Source organism: Astyanax mexicanus, chromosome 2 (assembly GCF_023375975.1).
Source record: "Astyanax mexicanus isolate ESR-SI-001 chromosome 2, AstMex3_surface, whole genome shotgun sequence".
Taxonomy (NCBI): Eukaryota; Metazoa; Chordata; class Actinopteri; order Characiformes; family Acestrorhamphidae; genus Astyanax; species Astyanax mexicanus.
The window spans coordinates 62,262,593-62,283,012 of NC_064409.1; the positions used below are offsets into that span (position 1 = coordinate 62,262,593).

At 42.2% G+C, this 20,420-nt stretch overlaps 1 protein-coding gene across 2 annotated transcripts in view; it reads right to left on the reverse strand.

Moving 5' to 3' along the window:
* Positions 1 to 4,326: 4,326 nt before the first annotated feature.
* The window catches only part of LOC103037929 (uncharacterized), an 83,958-nt gene continuing 67,864 nt past the window's right edge, over positions 4,327 to 20,420 (reverse strand). For both annotated transcript variants that reach the window (XM_049474693.1, XM_022672140.2), the window contains exon 2: positions 4,327 to 17,357. In XM_049474693.1, the coding sequence (XP_049330650.1) occupies positions 5,490 to 17,171 (11,682 nt within the window). In that variant the 5' untranslated portion in view covers positions 17,172 to 17,357 and the 3' untranslated portion in view covers positions 4,327 to 5,489. The remainder of the gene's footprint in view (positions 17,358 to 20,420) is intronic.

A 20,420-nucleotide genomic window follows, 5' to 3' on the forward strand; every position in this document is an offset into this window, starting at 1 on the left:
ATATGTCATGAGGATGTCATCGCCATGGGCCATGTCATTTCTTGCCAAGCAGATACACACACACACGCATACACACACATGCACACACACTCAGAGTGGCTGTGGATGCAGTGCAAGGCAAGGCACACTTCTGCTATTCACATATGGAAGAAAGGCCTTCGGGGCATGACAGTTAGGAAGAAGATGCATTGTGCAGAAGGCCTAATGGCTGCACTGTTTCAGGTTAGATCTATAAAAAATGTACGCTTTATAGATTGCCTGAAGACCTTAGAACGACAGCGCTATTAATCTACTACAAATACAATTGCTGAAAATAGCTCTCACCTTTGTGGTATTGCAGTTTTTATGATTGCCATTCTTTTGAGGGTTAGGCCTCCAATAGTTCAACAGCGTCAGCTTTCGAATACACCACTGAAAAACTAGCAAAGAGGCTCTTTTTCAGAGTAGTAATGGGTTTTAAACCTGTTCTCGCTTTAAAACACACTCCAGCCAGTTCATTAATGACACTATTGATTAGGCTTTGCTCTCCTTTATATGAGCTGCGAACAGCAACAGAGATTTCCTGCTTTCCTTCCAGGACGAGGTAACAAATTTAAGCCGCAGTCAGAACCTGTGCAGATCTAAATCTGGACACATTAGATGATGCTGTTGGGGGCAGCACCTCATTACAGAGATGCTGTTCAGCGGCCGGGTTTCAATCACCTGGGACTTTGAGGCCAGGCAGCCCGGCAGCCAATTGGTTTGTTTACATTTCCGCTCGGAAGAAGCAGCCTCAATCATTTACTTCTACCTGGAACATCAAACAGACACTTTCAAAGAACTCAACGCAACAGCCTCTCCATTTCTGCAGGGTTTGACACTAATGAAGAAGACAAAGACACTGAGGCTGTAAAATGTCGCTCTTTTTAATGATCAAGGCTCCTGATGCTCCACTTGCCGGCTGTAAAGCGCACTGAGAGCCTGCACCGTGTCGGCCCGACTGGTATATCCGACAGGATTTCAAAAGGGAGCGAGTCTGGGAAAAGAGCAGTTTTATATTTTAGTTTAGATGAGCAAATCAAAGACCTGTGATTTTAATGCACAGTCTCTCAAAGCTTTATGTAAACAGCAGGGATGGGTTTGAATACACAGAGGCAGTTTGTAGGACCACAGGCAGTGAGTGAGTGGCTCCTGCATATCTCTTTTATTTCACACAGCCTCCGTCTCTGTAAAAGGCTCTCTCTACTCCTTGCCTCTCTCTGACAGGCGAGGCAAACTCTCGCAGGAAGCAGGAGATCAGATAGGAAGAGTGTGAGGCGGTGAATAGCGAACCTTTGATCGCTGATTCATATTTCAAACAATCATGGAATGAAAATAAAAGCCATGTTTGATTTTTTGGCCCAAATAGGTCCCAGCAGAACTAGTGGGAAGATGATGATAGCTCACAAGGGCCCATATGACTGTTTGTGGAGGATTATATGAATATATGAGGTGCCCGTGGTGCTGTTTTTCATGCTGGCTTTCATACAGACAAATCCACTATCTGAACTCCTGCTGATTTACACAGTGCCACGTTCATTCTGCATAAGCATTATCGCCTTGTTCATGTGGTTTCATGTTTTTTCTTTTGTTTTCCTTTTTGCTTGTTTTAGACTAGGGACCTCATTCCTTCTCCTCATCTGCAGCTGTTGCACCTGTGGAAATATGAGAAGCTGACCTGATATCCCTCCCAAAATGAATCCTAAAGAGGTGTCAGGATGATATGATTTCTCCCACCTTCTGCCCCCAGCAAATAGAACAGCATATTAGGCTCAGCCATGTTGTGTTCGAGCTCTCCCTGATCCTAATAGAACCACATCCATCACTCCTCTCTGTTGTCCCCCCCAACTCTTTCCGTCACCCCCTTTTTCATCTCTCCCAATGACACTGGGGCTTTGTAATGGAATGCGCAGTAATTTCCAGTTTCCACAAAGCCAAGTGTGGCATTGTGCAGTGGTGGTGTTGAGGAGACAGAGCAGGGAGCGGTGGATGACCCCGCTCCCCCCAGACTCCATGTCATTACCGCTGACCAGTCGTCCCTTTCTATCCGCTCGCAATCTGCAGTCCTCCTTGAGTGGCAGTACGGCAGCCGAGCTGCCGGGGAAACCAATGCTATTTCAGGGCCAGCCACACTGATAATGTCACTCTACATCAAAGAGCAAAGCTGTCCTGCTTCCCTGGAGATTTCCCTCACAGATGAAATGATCAGATCAGGCCTGACAAGGAGCCATGCAATTACTGCCGCAGCCACCGCTCAACACACAGAAAAGTGCAGGGCCAGTTTATTCAGCTACGTGATTGACTGCTAATCATTAATGCAAATTTACACCTAAAGTAACATTTGATAAAACTGTCATATCCTGTCATACATGTCTGACAGTTATCCCTGCAGTACGTCTGTGAAATAACTACAACGATTATTTTGCATACCACGTGTACCTGTATTCAAACTGATCATGAAGTGTTACCTCAGGGGACATCCTGGAATGTCTAAACCTGTGTAAGTTGTGAGGTGTTATCTCGTAAGTGAGACTGAACACTGGCTGCTGTTCTCATAGCAAGGGGGTGTGATTTATTTTAGTAGGAGAGAGGCCTGATCGTAGGTGTCAGGTGGATAGGGCATGTATTTTATAACATTACTCAAGCTGCAATGTCCCGTGTGTACTTGGATATGGGTGATGATGATCAGGACTGATGGCTTCTGGCTAAAATTGTCCATGTGAACAGACAAGCAACTTAGAAATCGTATTCCCATTCAATGCAAAAGGCTTTGACCTGCAGATCAGTGGAGTGTTTTTAAGTTAGTGTATTTTCCTCCTCCCAATTAATTTAAATTTAGCATATTTAGCTATTTCTGCTATTCAAAAGTGGATTTATAAAATAACTGAATTTTGAAAGGAGAGATATACTTAAACATGTCCCATGACTTTTGGCATGTCAGTGTAGGTTGCATTTTTTTATAAAGAAATCTAGTCATAGACTACGTATTTTTTTCAGCTACACAGTGCCCAGAACAGCAGCTGTGCATATTACACCTTCCATTATTTCATTATTTCACCTACACCATAATCACATTCCCCATTAAAATATCATCAGTGTCGTATCACTGCATATTTGATGGCAACCCAAAGGACAACCGCTAACCATTACTGCTACAAAGAGAATTCCTGACTTTCTTCCTGAAATTGCATTTAATGTATGGAAATGAAATTCCTTCCTTTAGGCTTCTGAAGGGTGTGATTGAAAAGCTGTCAGCCACATGCCTCAAAACAGCAGTGGCAACTTTGACGTGCATTGCCTCTCAGATGGTTGAGAATATCTCTGCTTGCTTTTCTTCCCTGTGTTTTGTTTGTCTGCCAACTGGCATTTCTCATTCTACTGTTCCACTATCTCTCTCTCTGTCTCTCCCCTTTTGCCAGGTACATAAAAAGAGCATCATATTGAAAGCCAGGGAATTCTCTCTGTCCCTCTCTCTGGTGTGTCCCTGTCTCAGCTGCTGTGTCTTATGGCTTTTTATTCCTATGTGATAATAAATGGGTCTCATGTAGGGATACAAGCCACTAAACACACAGTGAACTATCGCCTGCAAATGACAGCCTATTTGAGGATGTAGTCACGGCTGATTTAGCCTTATATTGACTTTCACTGCCCACGTTCCCCATTTGCCAAATGTTTATTTGTCAAATGTTATTGAAGATTCATTAATAAAACTGCATTCTTGTTTGCAAAAAAATAATTACACTTTGTGTAATTCCCTTTATTTATGGAGTGGGAAATGAATGTGATGTGAGAATACAGCCAGAAATGAAAGTGTGTTCTGAATTAAGAATTAAGTAATAAGAATTCTCAATACTTTTACAATTAATAGTCTGCTTGTTTATCCAATGTCAAATTAGTCTTTAACTGTATCAATATTTAATGAATAATTTATAGTAGAACTGTTAATCAAATCATATGATATAAATAAGGGGCAATATTTCATGTGCACTTGATTAAGCACCAAATTACAATGCTATTCTTTTTCCCCACTATAGTGGAACATTAAGAAACAATAGAAGGCGGCGTTGCCGTCTACATTTTCAATAAAATGCAAATGACAAATTTAAGCAGTAGTATTTCTGGCTGAATCTGTGTGTGTGTGTGTGTGTGTGTGTGTGTATGTGTGTGTGTGGAGGGGATTTCATGGTTGATTGCTAACACAACCCATCTTAATTAAAAGTGATAAGCAATTATTCAAACGGTTTGTCGATCAGTCATAACAACGCATGACACCCACTGTCCACCAGAGAAGACAAAGAAACAAAGAAAGACAATGCAGATTTTTAATAACCTTTATATGAGGCACTTTGTGAACCACTTGTGAGCCTTCAGTAGGCTTAGCAATTCCCTTTCCTTATTCTCTTCATCTGTTGCTCATTATTAAAATAGAACTTTGACATTATGCATTGCACCAGAGATAATCTACCTACAATATAATACAATATAAGATACATATAAACAAGATAAAGCACCTTTTTGTTCTAGTAAATAATAGTAATAATAAAACAATTGGAGGACACTTAGATAACCGAGTGTGGATTTGGTGTGTGGTAACATCAGTGCATGGGAGGAATCTTAGTTAAGGGGTTCATGCGCAAGAATTGTCCTTGTTAGCACCTGAGTTCATATGAAATCGAACTGAATTTACTCTTGGAAAAAAGGCTTTCCTAATGCCCTCTACTGAGAAGACAGAATGGACACCTGGACAAGCGAACCCTTTTCGTGATGGATTGTACACAGTATTTTTCCTAATTTCCTCAGAAATTATTGAGTACCAGCAAGAATGATTTTCTGAATGTAACCGCTACATGTTCCCTTCAGTTAGAGGACATTTGTGTTCACATTACAATAAAAATAGTATAGCACCAATGAATGTTTGTTTATACAAAAGCTAATACATTGAATGTCATTGCAATACAGTAAGGTAAAAGAATATGAAAGAATAATTCTCAGAAGCGTATAAAATAGGCACACTGACATAGTCCACATTCGGGATGTCATATAGTCCTGTTGCTCAAACAAAACAAAGCTATTTAGGAACACATTGTGAATGTAAAAGTGTCATGCATAATTTGAAAAAAATCTCAGTTATCATTCAAGTAACCTTTTTTCAAATCTTTTCTTTTGTTAATAACATACAGTCTCTGTAACATGATCAACTTCAAAATAGATAAAATAAAATTATTTGTATAAAGGTTGCTGGCCAGCAATTTCATTTTTCATATTTATAAACTCGTCTTTATCACTGGTCCTCACGTTAATGTGAAAACATTTACAAGAAGATAATAATAAAAGGTAATAAAGTGACTAATTAACAAGTGAAACCATTTCACAGAGGAGAAGCCTACAATCTCAGTCCTGCTCAAAATAGTCTTGATCATTTGTGTAGTGGATACGTCAGTGTCCTCCTCTTAGTAGCATCCGTCTAATTCTCAGTTAATGGATTCAGAAGTGTCTTTCCTTAATGGAATCTTAAAACCAGTGAGTCTTTGGCCAAACAGCTTGCTAAGGAGGTTGTTCTGTGACTCTGCAGTACGATAGGAATGAGTCTCCACAGACTTGACCCCTGGCTTAGGCCGGGATTTGTTAAAAGAATTGTTCAAGGAGGCTACTGACACCTTGGACGTGGGAGAATGAATGGGTCTCCCAGGCACACCCTTTCTCCCTCTGCAATCCCCATTCAGATGACGTACGACTTCTCCTTTCTTTGGTGAAAAATTGTCAAGAGGACTTCTCTTTGGTTGTAAACTCAGAGTTCCTGCTTTGTGCTTTGAGACAATTTTGTTGCTGGCTGCATCATCCTTTACTGATGTGAGCACAGGATAGTCACCACAGACGTCAACCTTCCGCTGAACAGCCGCACGCTCACATTTATTTGGTCGAAACTTCTTTTTAACATTGTCGAAGCCGAGATTCTCCCGTGTAGCAGAAGATGCTGTCCTCTGAGAACTTTGAGTTATCTTCAGCTCTTTCCTTTTCCTATGTTTTATAGAGTCTTTGTCCTCTCCCATAATGGAGCTGAGGGGAATCTTTGCATGGCTTACACATGTACCATCTGTGGCTCCGAGGCTTCCTGACCTTGGGCTATTATTAAGGTTCTGTTTCATGTTTTCAGATGACTTGGACGTAGCTTTATCCTTAAGCAGGGTGCATGCTAGCTGTTCAACAGGATTTGTGTCTTTCTCATTTTCATTCTTGTCAGTGGATGATTGCTCATTGATCTTGTCCTGCTTGTGTTGGTTTATTTGACTTGATGGCGATGGCTGTTTCATACTTTCAAGATGGCAGTCCTCATTAGGTGTGGAACCTTCAGCTTGTTGGCTTTTCGTGCTTTTATTTGTTTGGTCAGAAATTAACAAGTTGCACAGACCTGAATCTTCTGCCTCCATCATCTCAACTGCATTTTCCAAATCTGGGCATTCTTTCTCAGCATTTTCTGCAGCACTAGACTCATCTGAAACTGGCAATGGTTGTGATGTCTGAATTGCTCCACACTCCTCCTCAATTTTGACATTACAGGACTCTGTCATGGAGGTTCTGTTATCTGTACCAACATCTCTGGTCTCAACATCTTGGAGTTCACGTGTATAAGTGTATTCCTTGTCGTTTTCCATGGGCGCTGATTTTGTCTGAAAGTTGTCTTCAGCTGAATCCATTTGGCGCTGACACTGCCTTAGGTCTTCCAGAACTTCCGAAAGTTCCTCTGGTACATCTTCAATTTTCACACTTGTATTATTTGTGTCAGTAGACTGCTCCTCTTCGGTGTTATTGTCTGCAAGGTCCTCCTCAACTGATTTGAGACCCTGTGTGTCCAAAGTCTGGTTTAGGTGAATAGATCCAATGCTGGCGATGCCACTGTCTGAACTGTTTTCTTGTGAACTCTCACTAAGTACCTTCCTTCTCTTGGTCGGGGGCATATCGAATTCCTCATCTTTCGATCTGAAGGGTTTGCAAGGTCTCCCAACCCCCCTAAACTTAAAGATCTTGTTCCCGCCAGCCAGATGTTTCTCCATATGACGGTCAAATTGTTCTTTTTTAGAGAAGGTATAGTTGCAGGTACTGCAGATGAAAGACTTCTTAATCACATGCATAACATCAGCACACAGTTCACAGGTGAGGAGTGTGGTGTGCTTCGAATCGAGTTCCTCTGCTTCTTCATGCTCATTTGTCAGGTGATCTTTGAGCTCTTTTGCTTCCTGATACGAGACTGGACATTTGTGACACATGAAAATCTTTTGCAAACTGTGAACCACCAGATGACGTTGAAGTTTAAAAGGCTTTGGAAACTGCTTGCCACAGTGGTGACAGTCCCTTGAAGGATCTTTGCAATTAGGATGTATTTCAACATTTTTCGGTGCAGTCTCTGCTTTTTGTAGAACTTCACATGGTGTAAGCGTGGCATGTTTGCTACCTCCCCCCGTGCTTGTTTTGGGCTTTGGGGTTGCAGACTCACATACATCTAAGGATTTTTGCTCTACACCAAGAGCTTCTACTGAAGCCTTTCTCTCGTCCCTAGATGACTTGGCATTCTCCCCTTTGGTGGATCTGTTAGATCGATGTTGCATGATAGAAGAAAGGAAGTTCTTCACAGCATTTTCCTGCATAAAGCAGCCTGGCATGTCCAGCAGGGAACTTTGAGACTGACCCTTCCGAGCAAACTGTGTGGCATGCTCACGTAAATGCTCATTGTACATCCAGACGTCTGAAATCTCCTTCAAGCACATGCCACAAGTCCAGACACCTGCTTTATTCTTGGCATGCTTCTCTCTCAGATGGTCTCGAAGCTGTTCACGGGAGCTGAATTTGCGCTGGACACACATATAACAAGTGGGAGGAGGTGAAGGATTGTGAGATAGTTTGTGGAAGTCTAACTCACCCAAGGTAAGGAACCACGTGAAACACACTTTGCATTTGTACTGCTTATTCTTGGGCTTAAGTCCGGTCTCAATACGTTTCCGACCCTTGCGTTCTGTGGGTTTCTTTGGGAGGGTTTCAGGCTCTTTAATCTGAGTATTGTTGCTTGCGATATCCTCAGCCATAGAAATATCCCTTCCAGGCTCGAAGAACTGAATTTCAGGAAGCTGGAATGTAGTGTTGAGATTCTGAATATCAATGTTTGCATGGCGTGTGGCATTATCTTGCACACAGACCAGTTGCAGGGAGGAAGGCTTGGTAGGCACCTCAGCTTTACACTCTCCTTGGGGATCTGTAGACTCTGTAGTTCTCTCTGTATTTGTGTCTTCAGATCCATCTAATTGCACTGAAGATTTACTAACTGCATCTTCTGTTTGGCATACAAAGTCTTTAAAGCCAACCCCTGGCCTGTCTTCACTGACAGCTTGATGATGAGTTATATCTACTGGAAGAGAATTCTCAGCAGAACTTGAGCTCTTGTGGCACATCTCAAGCATCTTCGCATCATCAAGAACTATAGTTTCATATTCACAATAGTCATTTAGACTGCTGACAAATCCACCGTTCATTTGTTCTTTTTTCTCCTCATTTTTTTCAGCAAGCACACTGGAGTCAGTGAAGTCTGGAGTTAAAGTAGGCATTGGCTTCTGCTTTTTGCTACTTTTTCCATAAACACGTGCACACTTTTTCCTTTTCATTTCATCATTCCTTGGGAATAATTGAGAGAATGTGTTTTCATCATCAAAGAGAGCTTTGAGATCAGGACCTAGTCCACTGGGACTTAATGAAGGATCTTTATAACTCTCAGAGTGTGCATCATTGTCATCTGTGGTCATCTCACGTTTGATATCAACTGTAGGATCCTCGCATGTATCACATATTTCTTTCACGTCAAGAAATTCCTTTGCATTTGCATATTCCTTACAAATGGCAGGATTTGCCTGACCAATATTTTCTGAAGTCTCTAGCACTGCACAACCTTCGGTCTTTGTTGCATCTTCCTTGTTGTCAGCTCCCTGGTTGGAGTGTTCTGGGTGCTTGATCTCTTGCTCTTGAACACTAGCACTGTCCATGATCTGATGGTCTTCTTTTGCTTTCACCTCTTCACAATTGGGACTGTCATTGGTACTTAGTTTTTCAGGTGACTTACGGCATTCTGGCTGTGCCATTGTAGGAAAATCTGAAGCAATAGCCTGTAGGATGTCTGTTTTAAGCATGGTTAGTAGCTCGTCTGAGAAAGTGTCTTGCTTTATTAGTTCAGGAATTAATTCTTTGTTGTTGGCATCCATGCTCTTGCTTCGTTTCACTTTGCAATTTTTCTTTTCTTTCTCCATTATTTGAGGTTCATCCTCTTTCTCGTTGCTGTTTATACTTCTTGAAATATGAGATTTATTTCCAGTGCCTTCAAACACTGAAGCCAGAGACATGTTACCTTCATGACCTAAAGCCACACCATCTCCTGGGTGCAGCAAAACCACTGGATCAAAGATTTCAATGCTTTCTTTCAGGTCCTTGACCACTGACTGTGACTTTTGGTAATCAGGCACATATTCTTGGTTGCTTAAAGTTGAAGATTGAACTGTGAGACCTTCAGCTTTTAAGGTATGCTTCATTGCTTTGTGTCTTTTAAGTCCAGGTACAGTTCGGAAGTACAACAAACATATTTCACATTGGAATTTCCCTTGTACTGCGCTCTGTGCCCCACTTTTCTTGGGTGAGAACTTTATGTCTGATTGCTTTGCGCATTGTCCTATTGTTGAGTCAGGTGTGTTTGTGAGACTTATGGATACGGCTGGATGTTGCTCGATGGAATGGAGTGTTTCCTGAACGCAGGGTATACTGTGCCTCTGAGGCAAACTGCCACTGAGCTCGAAAGGACTTAAATTTCTGTCCACATTATCTGAATCTGCCTTCTTCAGGACATTCATGTGCAAGTCCATGTAATCAATAGTTTCTAGGGGTAGATGACAACTGCTCATGTCATCTTTGGGAATTTTTGAGAGCTGTTCTGTATCTGCTGCATCTTCCCCTTGGACATGGTGATGAGGTGAAATACTGTACTTGTCATTGTGACTAGTTGAGTCATGAAAATGTGGAATGTTGAGTTGAACTAAGTGATCTTGAGCAGTTCCTTCAAGCTCATTTTGAATGTGTATTGGGCTGAGTCGACAATTTGATGACAACTGTGTATTGAGAGTTGAGAGTGTACAGCTGCTGAGGATGAGGCTGTCTTTAGGGCTTGACTTTATGTTGGGTTCAACATCCATCTCATGGTTTATGGTTTCAGGACTGCAGTGACTGAAGTGTCTTTCGCTGTAACTGAGTGGGCTTAGTTTGAACTCATATGATGTGTCTTTATATTGGGGAACGTCCAATGTTTCAGGCTTCTCACTTGCCTCACTGAAAGCTTGTTGGGAGATGTCCACAGCCAAAATTGTTCCTGGGTTAGATATTTTGTTTTCTGTTGTTTCTGCAAAGTCCAGATGGGGACCAAAAGAATTATTAATCTCTGATGTGGTGGCTGGTGATTCAACATTATCTAGAGACCTGCCAATATCCAATTCTTCAGAACTTTTACTTTTAAGACTTGGTTTGTCTTCAATCAAAGCTGGAGTCATCATGCCAATATCAGCCCAACAAACTGTTAATGGACTCTTGGCTTCAAGCACTTTGGCACTTTCTGGGGGAATCTGTAGAATACCCAGTGGTGAAGGACACATTGCTAGCGCAGGTTCTAGTTTAGAGTCTTCATCTTTATTCTGAACATGATCTCCACAAGATGAATGTGCAGGAGAAAAGGTAATATATGAGGTATGTTCACAGCACTGATCGTTCTCCATTTGTGGTTGTTTATGAGCAGTCACTTTATTCCTGTCATTTTCTTGAATCTCATGTAGGTGGACATCTCCACTGCAAGGAGATTCTACGTCGTGAAGAACTTGACCATTAATTGAGTCCATATTGTTTTTTGCTGTCTCTGTCTTGTCAGTTTTATTCTCACAATCTTGAGTGCTTTGTGTTGCTGATGGAGATTCAAGCACTTTCTTGTCATTTTCGGTCATTTCAGAATCAATCAAAATATCTTCTGCTTGGCTGCTTTTCTGCTGAAGGCACTCATTGCTTTCCTCTTTTTCATCCTGGTGTACATCTGGATAACCGAGAAGGTGATTTGGATTCAGGTCTTCCGTAATGTGGGGTTCAAGAGGTACTTCATTTATCTCTACATGGCTAACAGATGGTTCACCATTTTTGTGCTCAAATGTGACAACTGGAGACTCTGATTGGTGGACTGTGTCTGATGATTTCTCACCATCTTTAGATGAAGCATTGTCACATGTGTTCTTGTCAGGTTCTTGTTTATCTTCGACCTGCAGAATGTGATCATTATCCTCAAGTACACTGACGCTTTCTTCTGTGGCCAATGTTTCATCCAACTTTGAATCATAAATATCGTATGTTATAAGCCTCTTTAGATGTCCTGTTGAGCACTTAGCAGGTTCTGCGGCTACATTTTCAGCATCCACTCTTTCTGTCTCATTTGTGGGCTCTGCCTTTTCATGATAGTCGTTCTCTTGCTCTTCAGCAGCACTGCTTTCCTTTTCTTGTAGAGGTGACTGAGATGAATCTAGGCCTGATGACAAAGAATCTGACATCACTTCTAGGCTTTTCATGAGGTTCTCTGTATATATTTCATGCTCAATCATTTCTTCTGATTTGTCTGTAGCTGTGCCCAGAGAATCATTGCTCTCAGATTTCTCTTCAATGTCTAGTGCTGGGTTTTTTTCTGTGGACAGAACTTTCAGGTCTGTGTCATCCTTTGTGTCTGATTTATCCTGACCCAAATGAATGGGGGTGTCTGCTACAGTAGAGTGAGTTGGTGTGTGAAGACACTGCTGTCCACCTATTAACGCAAACTGGACTGGGCTGGACCATGGTAGGTCAGGTTCAGAGAAGAGCTCGGGATGAGAGTCTGGCGGTGCACCAAGAGATAAACTTTCAGACGAGCAATCGACATCCAAGCTACTCTGTTCGACGTCACTGTTGTGACCCAGCCTTAATGGTGAAAGTTTGCTCATGGTCAGATGTTTTGGTGTCTCATTGTCAAGTGGAGAGGGGCTTCTTAGTTTAGCTGTCTGGAGCTGGCTCTCAAGCTCTGTCACAATTCTCTTAATCTCAAGTTCATCTTCAGAGACACTGTTGAGGTTTGGATTAAAGTCCATTATTTTCTCTGGCAATGTGAAAGGATTGTGGTTGAAATTGGTCTTCTTATCATTTGTTGTACCCGAGTCTTCTTCTTTGTACTGTGCAATCTCATCAGGGAGCTCAGGAGTCACATCAACCATTAAGCCCCAGTCTCTTTGTTCAAACACGGGTGAAAAAGATGACTCGAATAGCTCTTTCTTATCAGCTGTGCTCTCTAAAGGTCCAAAGCTTTCTTTCGTTAGTTGAATATCTGGGTACAAACTGTTGTCAAATCCACCTACAGTGAGGTCACCAAACATAGTTGACGTATCAAATGAGAGGGGTGACTTGATGAGATTCTGGTCATGTTGCAAAGAATAAGACATGAGACTTCTGTCTTTCTGCTGGGATGCATCAAGAAATTTTGCAGGAGATGTACACGCCTCATCCATGAGTGAACCACAAAGTGACGGTGGATCAGAGAACAAGTCATTTGAAGTCTTTGCATCTTTGACTGAGGAAACATCACTGATGTTTTCAAGGGCACTTGGGGGTTCTGAATCTTGATGTGACTTCAGGCGTTCTCTCTTATTGTGCAGTAATTGTCCTTTTAAAAAGTCATTGTTATCCCTCTTGATTTTACAGAGGTTGTTTGTCTCCTTGTCACTTTTAGTCTTCACTTGGTTCAGTGTTACACTAGGTCTTTTGAGGTGCAGGTTGGCTTTAATGTAATCTTTATATTCTTTGCTGAGTGGTGTTGGATCTTCTTTGCTTGCAGCGATGCCCATTTCACAGCCGTAGTGGTCCATTTTTTCCTCTACTTCTACTCTGGTGGTTTTGAACCTTGAAAGACTAACAGTACTTTTAGTCAGGGTATGTTCTGATGCAGTCTCTTCTGATGTGCTGATGACATTCGAACACTTTGAAGTAGTGTAACTGTCTTTAAGTCCAGATAGTACAATTTTGTCAGTGCTGAAATGCTTTGTGTTTTTTGTGAAGGTCAAAGCTAACGATGTGCTGGATTCTTTCAGTATCCTTTGTGGGGATCTCTCCTGCTCAAAGGGATCCTGGTCTATTTTTCTTATCTCCAGTCTTTTCTCGCAGTCGGAATCTGTGCGATCACTGCTTTTGGGGCTGCTGATGCTTTCACTGGAGATGCTCACTGATGTGCTGATTTCACTGCTGGTGGAGGATCTGCTACTTCGTCTTCGCACTCTCTGGTGACCAGAAGTTTCTTTTATGGGCGACAGAGAGACAGCCTCAGATTTTTTGGGTTCAAAGTTCTCCAACTTGTCTTGCTTCCATGGACTTTCTCTGGTTTTATCCGCTCTAATTCGTCCTTTACATTCTTTTGTGTATGTGTATTTGCAGCGGATACTCTGGCTAAGGCGGCCCTGGCTGGCTATTTTCACCGGCTCGCAGTCCTCATCTGAATCGGAGACATAGTCATACTCTCTGAATGTGGGGTTCTGTACTGTGGGTGTCACTCTCTCCATCACCAGTGAGAACTGCATGTTTTTAGTGCCTTTCACATGGAGTTTGTGCAGCTTGTTCTTCTGCTGGACTATTTTGTGAATTAGCTCCTTACTCCAGCTCCCTCCACTAGCTCTTTTTCTTTTCCCCTCCCTCACTGCTGGCCTCTGAGATGTGGGGCTTCTAGTAGCAGAAGGGGACTGAGGAAGAGCTGTTTTAACTAATGGAGTGCTGCTTTGCAAACTTTTGAGTCCACATCTTTCTGAAAATGTTTTGGACAAAAGAAACCTGGGACCATGCTCACTTTCTTCTGCAGTCTTGTCTGACCTACGTGTCTCTTTAACCCACCCTGTATGTGTACTAGACTCCTCTGAGGTGCATTCTCTCTTCACTAGAGATGTTTCCTCTTTGTTGCTTTCCTCGTGTGCATCTGCTCCTCGATTACATTCTTTGTGGAGAATGTCAGCCTGTTTGCTCTCAGAACTGAGGCTGTCTAAATCAGAGTCAAAGGAATACTTTTCTCGTGTTAGTGATTTCTCACTGGATGTGAATTCGTGCTTACTCCTGCTTTCAAACACTATGGAATCTTTGGTTTTTAGAGTCTGCCTATTAGATGCACATTTTGTAGTGGTGATCTCATCATCAACAAATGCGTCAATGAAACTACTATCAATTTCTGCATTGTCCGACTGATATCCAAGGCCATTCAAGGCTTCTGTGATGAGGCTGTCTAATTTGGCATCTTCCATTTCCAAATCAGGGAGTGGTGCAGAAGGTAGCATGAGTTTCATAGGATCATCTTTTGCATCTACTTTGGTTTCGCTGTCTGGCATTATCTCCCCATTCTTGTTAAGTCCTAGCAGGGACAAATGCAAATCAGATGAACTCCTCGACATGGCAAAACTGGTTCCAGACGAAATGTTTTTTGTGTGGTCTGCATGAAATTTTCTTGTGTCTTCCACTTTGCGAGGATCTTTAAAGTCATTTTGTGCAAATGAATGCTGTCCACAGTATTGCTTATGGTCCAGAAAAGAAGCCAGGTTGTTAAAATTCTGATCACATTGTTTACATGTGAGAAGCACATCCAGTTGGTCCAGATTTGCTGTGGCTAGTGAACTGGCTAGAAGTTGGTGAGCTGAATATGGGGGAGGTGGAGGGTGCTCCATTCCATATGGCTCAATACAACCCTTCCCACTGTCCATGTTGGGCTTTGAATGTCTGACATTTGAGGAAAAGCTCACAATGTTCTCTTTGGCTCTGTCTTGGTTGTAGTGCAGGCTGCGTGGGACCTCTGAATGGTAATTATTCTGGTTAGAGTTTAGGGTGTCTGACGATGCCTTGCCTTGGTGCTGGTGAAAAAACTGAGGTGGAGGGACCTTTTGGTGGAGGGCGTTTTGGCTGTCATCAGAGCTACTGTTGGCAGGGCTTGTTGATTCTGGTGAACGAGAAGAACATGTACTGCTAGATGCTGGATTTTGTATGGGCGAATGTGATGGGGAGTCATATGGAGACACCATAAGCCCCATGGTTGGAACTTGCAATTGGGGGTAGTTGGGGTTTCTGGATGATGATCCACTGATTGTCTGATTTAGGCCAAAATATAATGATTTATTTTTGGGATCAGTAACCTGGCCTTGGATTGATTCTACTTTATTTGTGAACTGACATGGTGGTATTGTACTGCAACCCTGTTTGACACTGTCTTGCCTCAGGCTTGAGAATGCCTCACTGGGCCTTCTGCTGGGAAAGTTGTTGGAGCTTTTCTGAGCGTTGCTTTTTTGAGACTTGCTGTCATCCTGCCAGTCAGAGGGATTTAACAAAAAAGTCATTTGCTGGTTACTAAGTTGCCTGGAAAGCTCAATCCTGTTCTGGTTTGGCATGGCTGACGTGAGGTGTATCTGCTGCCAGGGCATGCGACTATTGATTCCTGCATTTTGTCTTTGCTCAAGGGGAGTCTGGCACTGAAATGGGTATGGGGTGGAGTTCTGTTCCATGGGTGATGGGAAGGTCTTGTTGGGACCTTCCCATGGCTGTGCTATCCTACTGTGGCTTTTGTTGGTATTTTTGTCATGCGACGTTGAGCCCATGTGGACAGGTGGAGGGCTGCTTTGTTTGAAAAAGTGCGTCTGTGAACTTTGACCCTGTGTAATATTTCTGACATGATGGACACTGCCTTGAATAAGAACTCTCTGACTAGAAGTACCATTTTTTGAAAGGCATCCTCTTTTGCTGCCAGTAATAATGCCTCCATCTCTAGTTTCTACTGGACAATAAGCATCTGACTTGTCAGGTAAGACACCCTTATTCTGATCTGATTGGTGACTGCTTGATACTGAGATCTCGCCATTGCTACTGTCCTCTACTACAGCCCTTGTGCAGTGCACAGATGAGGGAATACCATGGGGAGTCTGAGAATACTGTGGTGGTTTGGAATGTAAAGTGTAAGGTGACCTGTTTTCTAACTGTTCATTACTGAATTGAGCATTGCCCTGAACACTGTCATGCTCCTCCCCGGATGACTGAAAAGAAAACGGGTTTTGGGGCACTTGGTTAGAAACTAGAGATGCGTCAATGAAGTCCTGTGACTGTGGGTTCTGATCACAGGAGAAGGGATCTGAGGCTGCATCATCTAACAGTGGATACCCATATTGAAATGACAAAGGAACAAACCCGTTTGTCTTATTCACGTCCATAGCATTGTTAGGCTTTTGTGATGGGACCCCGAAACTAGAATTATTGAAAGTTCTATCAGGAGACTGCCACATGTCAGCTCCGCCCAAATGAAAGTCAGAGAACAGAATTTGGCTGACAGACTGGGTGTTATTGCTCTCCAATGGACCAGGCTGTTGCTGTGGTGCAGGGGGTGGTGGGTGCTGGTGAGCAGGGCCCCCAGCTGCAGATCCCACTGCTTGTGAGGTATAGCTTGGGGAGGTGAGGTTGGAGGAACTCTCCTGGAAGCAGCGGTTGTAGTTGAGCTCCTCCTGTTGCAGTTCAGCCTCTCGCTCTGGGATGCTTGGTACATGAAACCTGTAGCTGCCTGAGACAGGGCCCCGGCTGGTCTCCAACTTTTTGGGAGGTGAAACCTTCTGCTGTGGATAGGCTATGCCGATTGTGGGATTGGAGCGCGGATTTGTAATACTCAGTCTGTAGAGCTGCTGTGGATTACCGCGCTCTCCTTTCCCAGATTTCTTCCCCTTATCCCGATTACGACTTTTCCCACTGGGGGACTGAGGGCTGCCCTTCCCACTGGGCCATATTCTGTCACTGGTGAACTTTGATCTATTCTGCAGTGACTTAAAGTCAATCTTTCCTGCCTGTTGTGGTCGAATAACAGCCTCGCGCTGCTGCGTGTTCTCTCTCTCCTTCTCTACAATCTTAGCACCATTGTTAACAGTCTGTGACTCCACACTCGGATTCGGAAAGTGCTCAGGTGACCCTTTGGATGCTTTCTCGTTGAACTTCTCTCTTGCCGGCCCCTTTTCTTGCTGGTTGGCCTCGATGTCCAGGTCTTTGGTGGCATATGTCCGTTTACTCTCTCCTGCCATGTTGCCAGTGCAACTGGTTCAGCGGGCTGCTCCTTATCTGCGCAGTCTGTGGTACGATGACATTGTGCTCCAGTCTGGATCAACGGGCCTCCGGCGACATTAGCAGAAAGCGCAAGATTAATCTCTTCTCTCTGAACTTCTCATTTGATCCACGAGTCACCGATCATCTGTCATCATCTTGAAGTCCTGGAAAGGTGAGAGAAAAGGAAACAGAGATGTCAGGGTAATGTATTCACTGTGTTCATATCGACATCATGCTGATTCAGAATGACACCTAAAGAGAAACATTGAATCCACACAAGCACATTGTTCTTCAATAAAACATACTATATGTACAATAAATACAAATATGTTTTGAGGATTTGAGGACACTTTAGCATTGTAAATGTGAAAAGCATGTGAAAAAGGAGGTTGGCCTATTAAAGGCAAAATTGACACTGAGCTCAAGTAATACCACATCCCACCAGGAGAGTGCAGTATAACACAGGCTTTGTCAGAAAACGCACAAACTGTACTACTGAGTCAAAGATGAGTCTGTGAGAGCTGCTATTCAAAACTTGCCAGCACACAGATGGACTGGACAGTGAATACTTCATCCAAACTGTGCTTATTTCTTTTAAAATACTTAATTGTTGAGACTGTAATTTGAGTTGTGTATTAGAGAACTATTCTAATCATTATGCAGTGTGTGAAAACAGAGAAAATGTCTTTATTTACTTAAAATGTAAACTACATGATGCAATGCCACATTTTTCACGTGTGATTCAATAGAATAAACTGTTTCTAAATCCAAAGCTAACTTCTGTTTGTTGCTCTGCTCCCCTGTCAAACACATTCTCGGTTTATCAGTCTTTCTGATGATGTGATCTTGGGACTTTTATTCTCATGTCTAGATAATGTCCTTTCCACCTCCCCCATGAGCTTTAGCCAACAGTAAGTTCAGGCACAGAGGAACATGGCCATTTGTGTGTGTTTCCTTCCATATTTCCATCAATCCTTCCTAAGCTGACTGGCAGTTAATGCACAAGCCTGATTAATGGAGTTATACTCTTGACTGTGCTATGTTTAAAAGAATCATTAAAAGCCTGAACTAAGGCCTATAAATAAAATAAAGTTGAGCTATAATTTGAAAGTCCCTCATTTATTTCATTTGTAAAGTGCTTTTAATAGAACAACTTGTTCCCAGTATTTCCAGTTTGTACTCTGAGTCACAGACAGCTTGGAACCCACAGCTTGATCACATGATTTTTTTTACTTCTGTGTGACATGTATGACCCTATGTAATGGTACGGTACAGGAGCGTAATTACACAGAACTGACAATGACTGGGCGGTGTGTGGCTGGGGACACAGTGGGAAAAAGAAGCCTGGCCACTTTTACTCTCCTTCACCTTTTTTCATTTTTATTTTTTCCCACCCTTCTATCTAAATGAATTCCAGTGCAGTTTAAAAGTGACTTTCATCATTATGCATGATTGAAAATGATATTATATTCATTCAATTCTTGATTTAAACAATGATGGAGTTGAACAGTGAAGGTCAGTTTACAGGCTGGGTCAGTCCTAAATCAGGGTTTCCAGTGGGGAATCCTTCTTGACAGTGCAATTTAGTTCAGCACTTTATTTGTGTTATTTGTGTCTGAAGAAACATTCCTATTCCCTTTTCCAGACGCAGATCAGTTGAGTTATCTTTCCAGTTTAATCACCTTCTAACAGAGTATCTTATCTACTGCCTCTAACTGTCTCTCAAAATATTGAACTTTTTTTATTCAGGTCAACAGAGAAGCTTTTTCTGTTATATTCAAGATCTCTGCACTGAAATCTTGCAGGCCTGGACAGGAAAATCAGCAGGTGCTTTTTTTCCATGGAATAGTTTCTTTAATGTGGCCTTGGGGTAGCTGACTGGGTAGGATTTTGACACAGTAGCCAATTCCAGGTGAAATTTAAAGTCTTGTTTAATGTCACTCAGTTAAAAGTGTGTATTTTCTATGTTTTAGCCAAAATACCTAGCATTACTACCATTTTAGTATTATGTGTCATTTGGATACTTCACAGTTAATATAGGGCTGCAGAGGGAGTGGCAGAGAGTCTGCATACTGGGCACATACCCTGAGGGACTGAGAAATAGTGCTGGAAACAGCGCAGCTGAAGTTCTGAAGCTTGCTGACAGAGATGCTTGGCTTACACTTGCCAAAGAAAATCAATCTTCATTCTTGAAGCATAGCAACAGTTGCTATCACCCAAGCAGACTGGTATTTAGAGATTCACAGATGATATGCCTACTGGTGTGCCAACTAGCCCTAACAAGAACCAGCACAGAATCTAGTGTCAATTTTAGAGGCAATAAAAAACCTCAGTTCTAACGTAATGACGCAGAATACATGCATTTCTAAGCTGAATTTTTTTTTGCAGGGTTTGGGCATCCTGAAGTTACAAGTGTTTTTGAAAACAGGTTTTTATTTATACCTCATTTTGTTCATATTCATTTTCTAAAGCATTTTTATTTTTTATTAGCTCATATAACTCTCATATCAGAAACATTCAACCACTAAAAAGAAAAACGAACCCCAATCTCTCATAAAATGAAAGATCTCTCATGTCTCACAAGATTTTCATGAATCACAATAGATTCACATTCACACAAGCATATGACACTAAACTGCTATGAACATTCCCGCTCAGTAGGAATGTGGTGAAATGTGCATTTTTGTTGGAGTCATGGCCTGCTCTCTACAGAGATCTGAAAAAAACGTCTATTAAAGATTTAAAGATATAAAGTGGCAAACTTGAACAATGCTCAACTAATGATTCCAAAAATCTGTAAAATTAAATCCTGATGATAATGCTAATGTTGCATCATGGTTATTATTTAATAACAGGCCTTAAATTCAAGCGGTGGCTTTATTACTTTTACTTTACATTTACACTTACAGCATTTAGCTGACACTCTTATCCAGAGAGAATTTTAAGGCTACTTCTATTACAGATGTAGTGTTAGGAGTCTTGCTCAAGGACTTGGTAATTGGTGTAGCACAGCATTTAGTCACGCAGACCTGGAACTAAACCCCAGTCTCCCACATCCCAGCTCACTGGCAGGCAGTGGTGTTATCCACTGCACCACACCAACCATTATAGCACAATCTTTTCGGCTCTGGTGGGACTCGGAACTCACAACCTTTGAAAACCTCCAGCTCATCATCTAGAAGTGCAATGCACTATCCTTTGTGCCACAGAGCCAGATTCAGATGGGC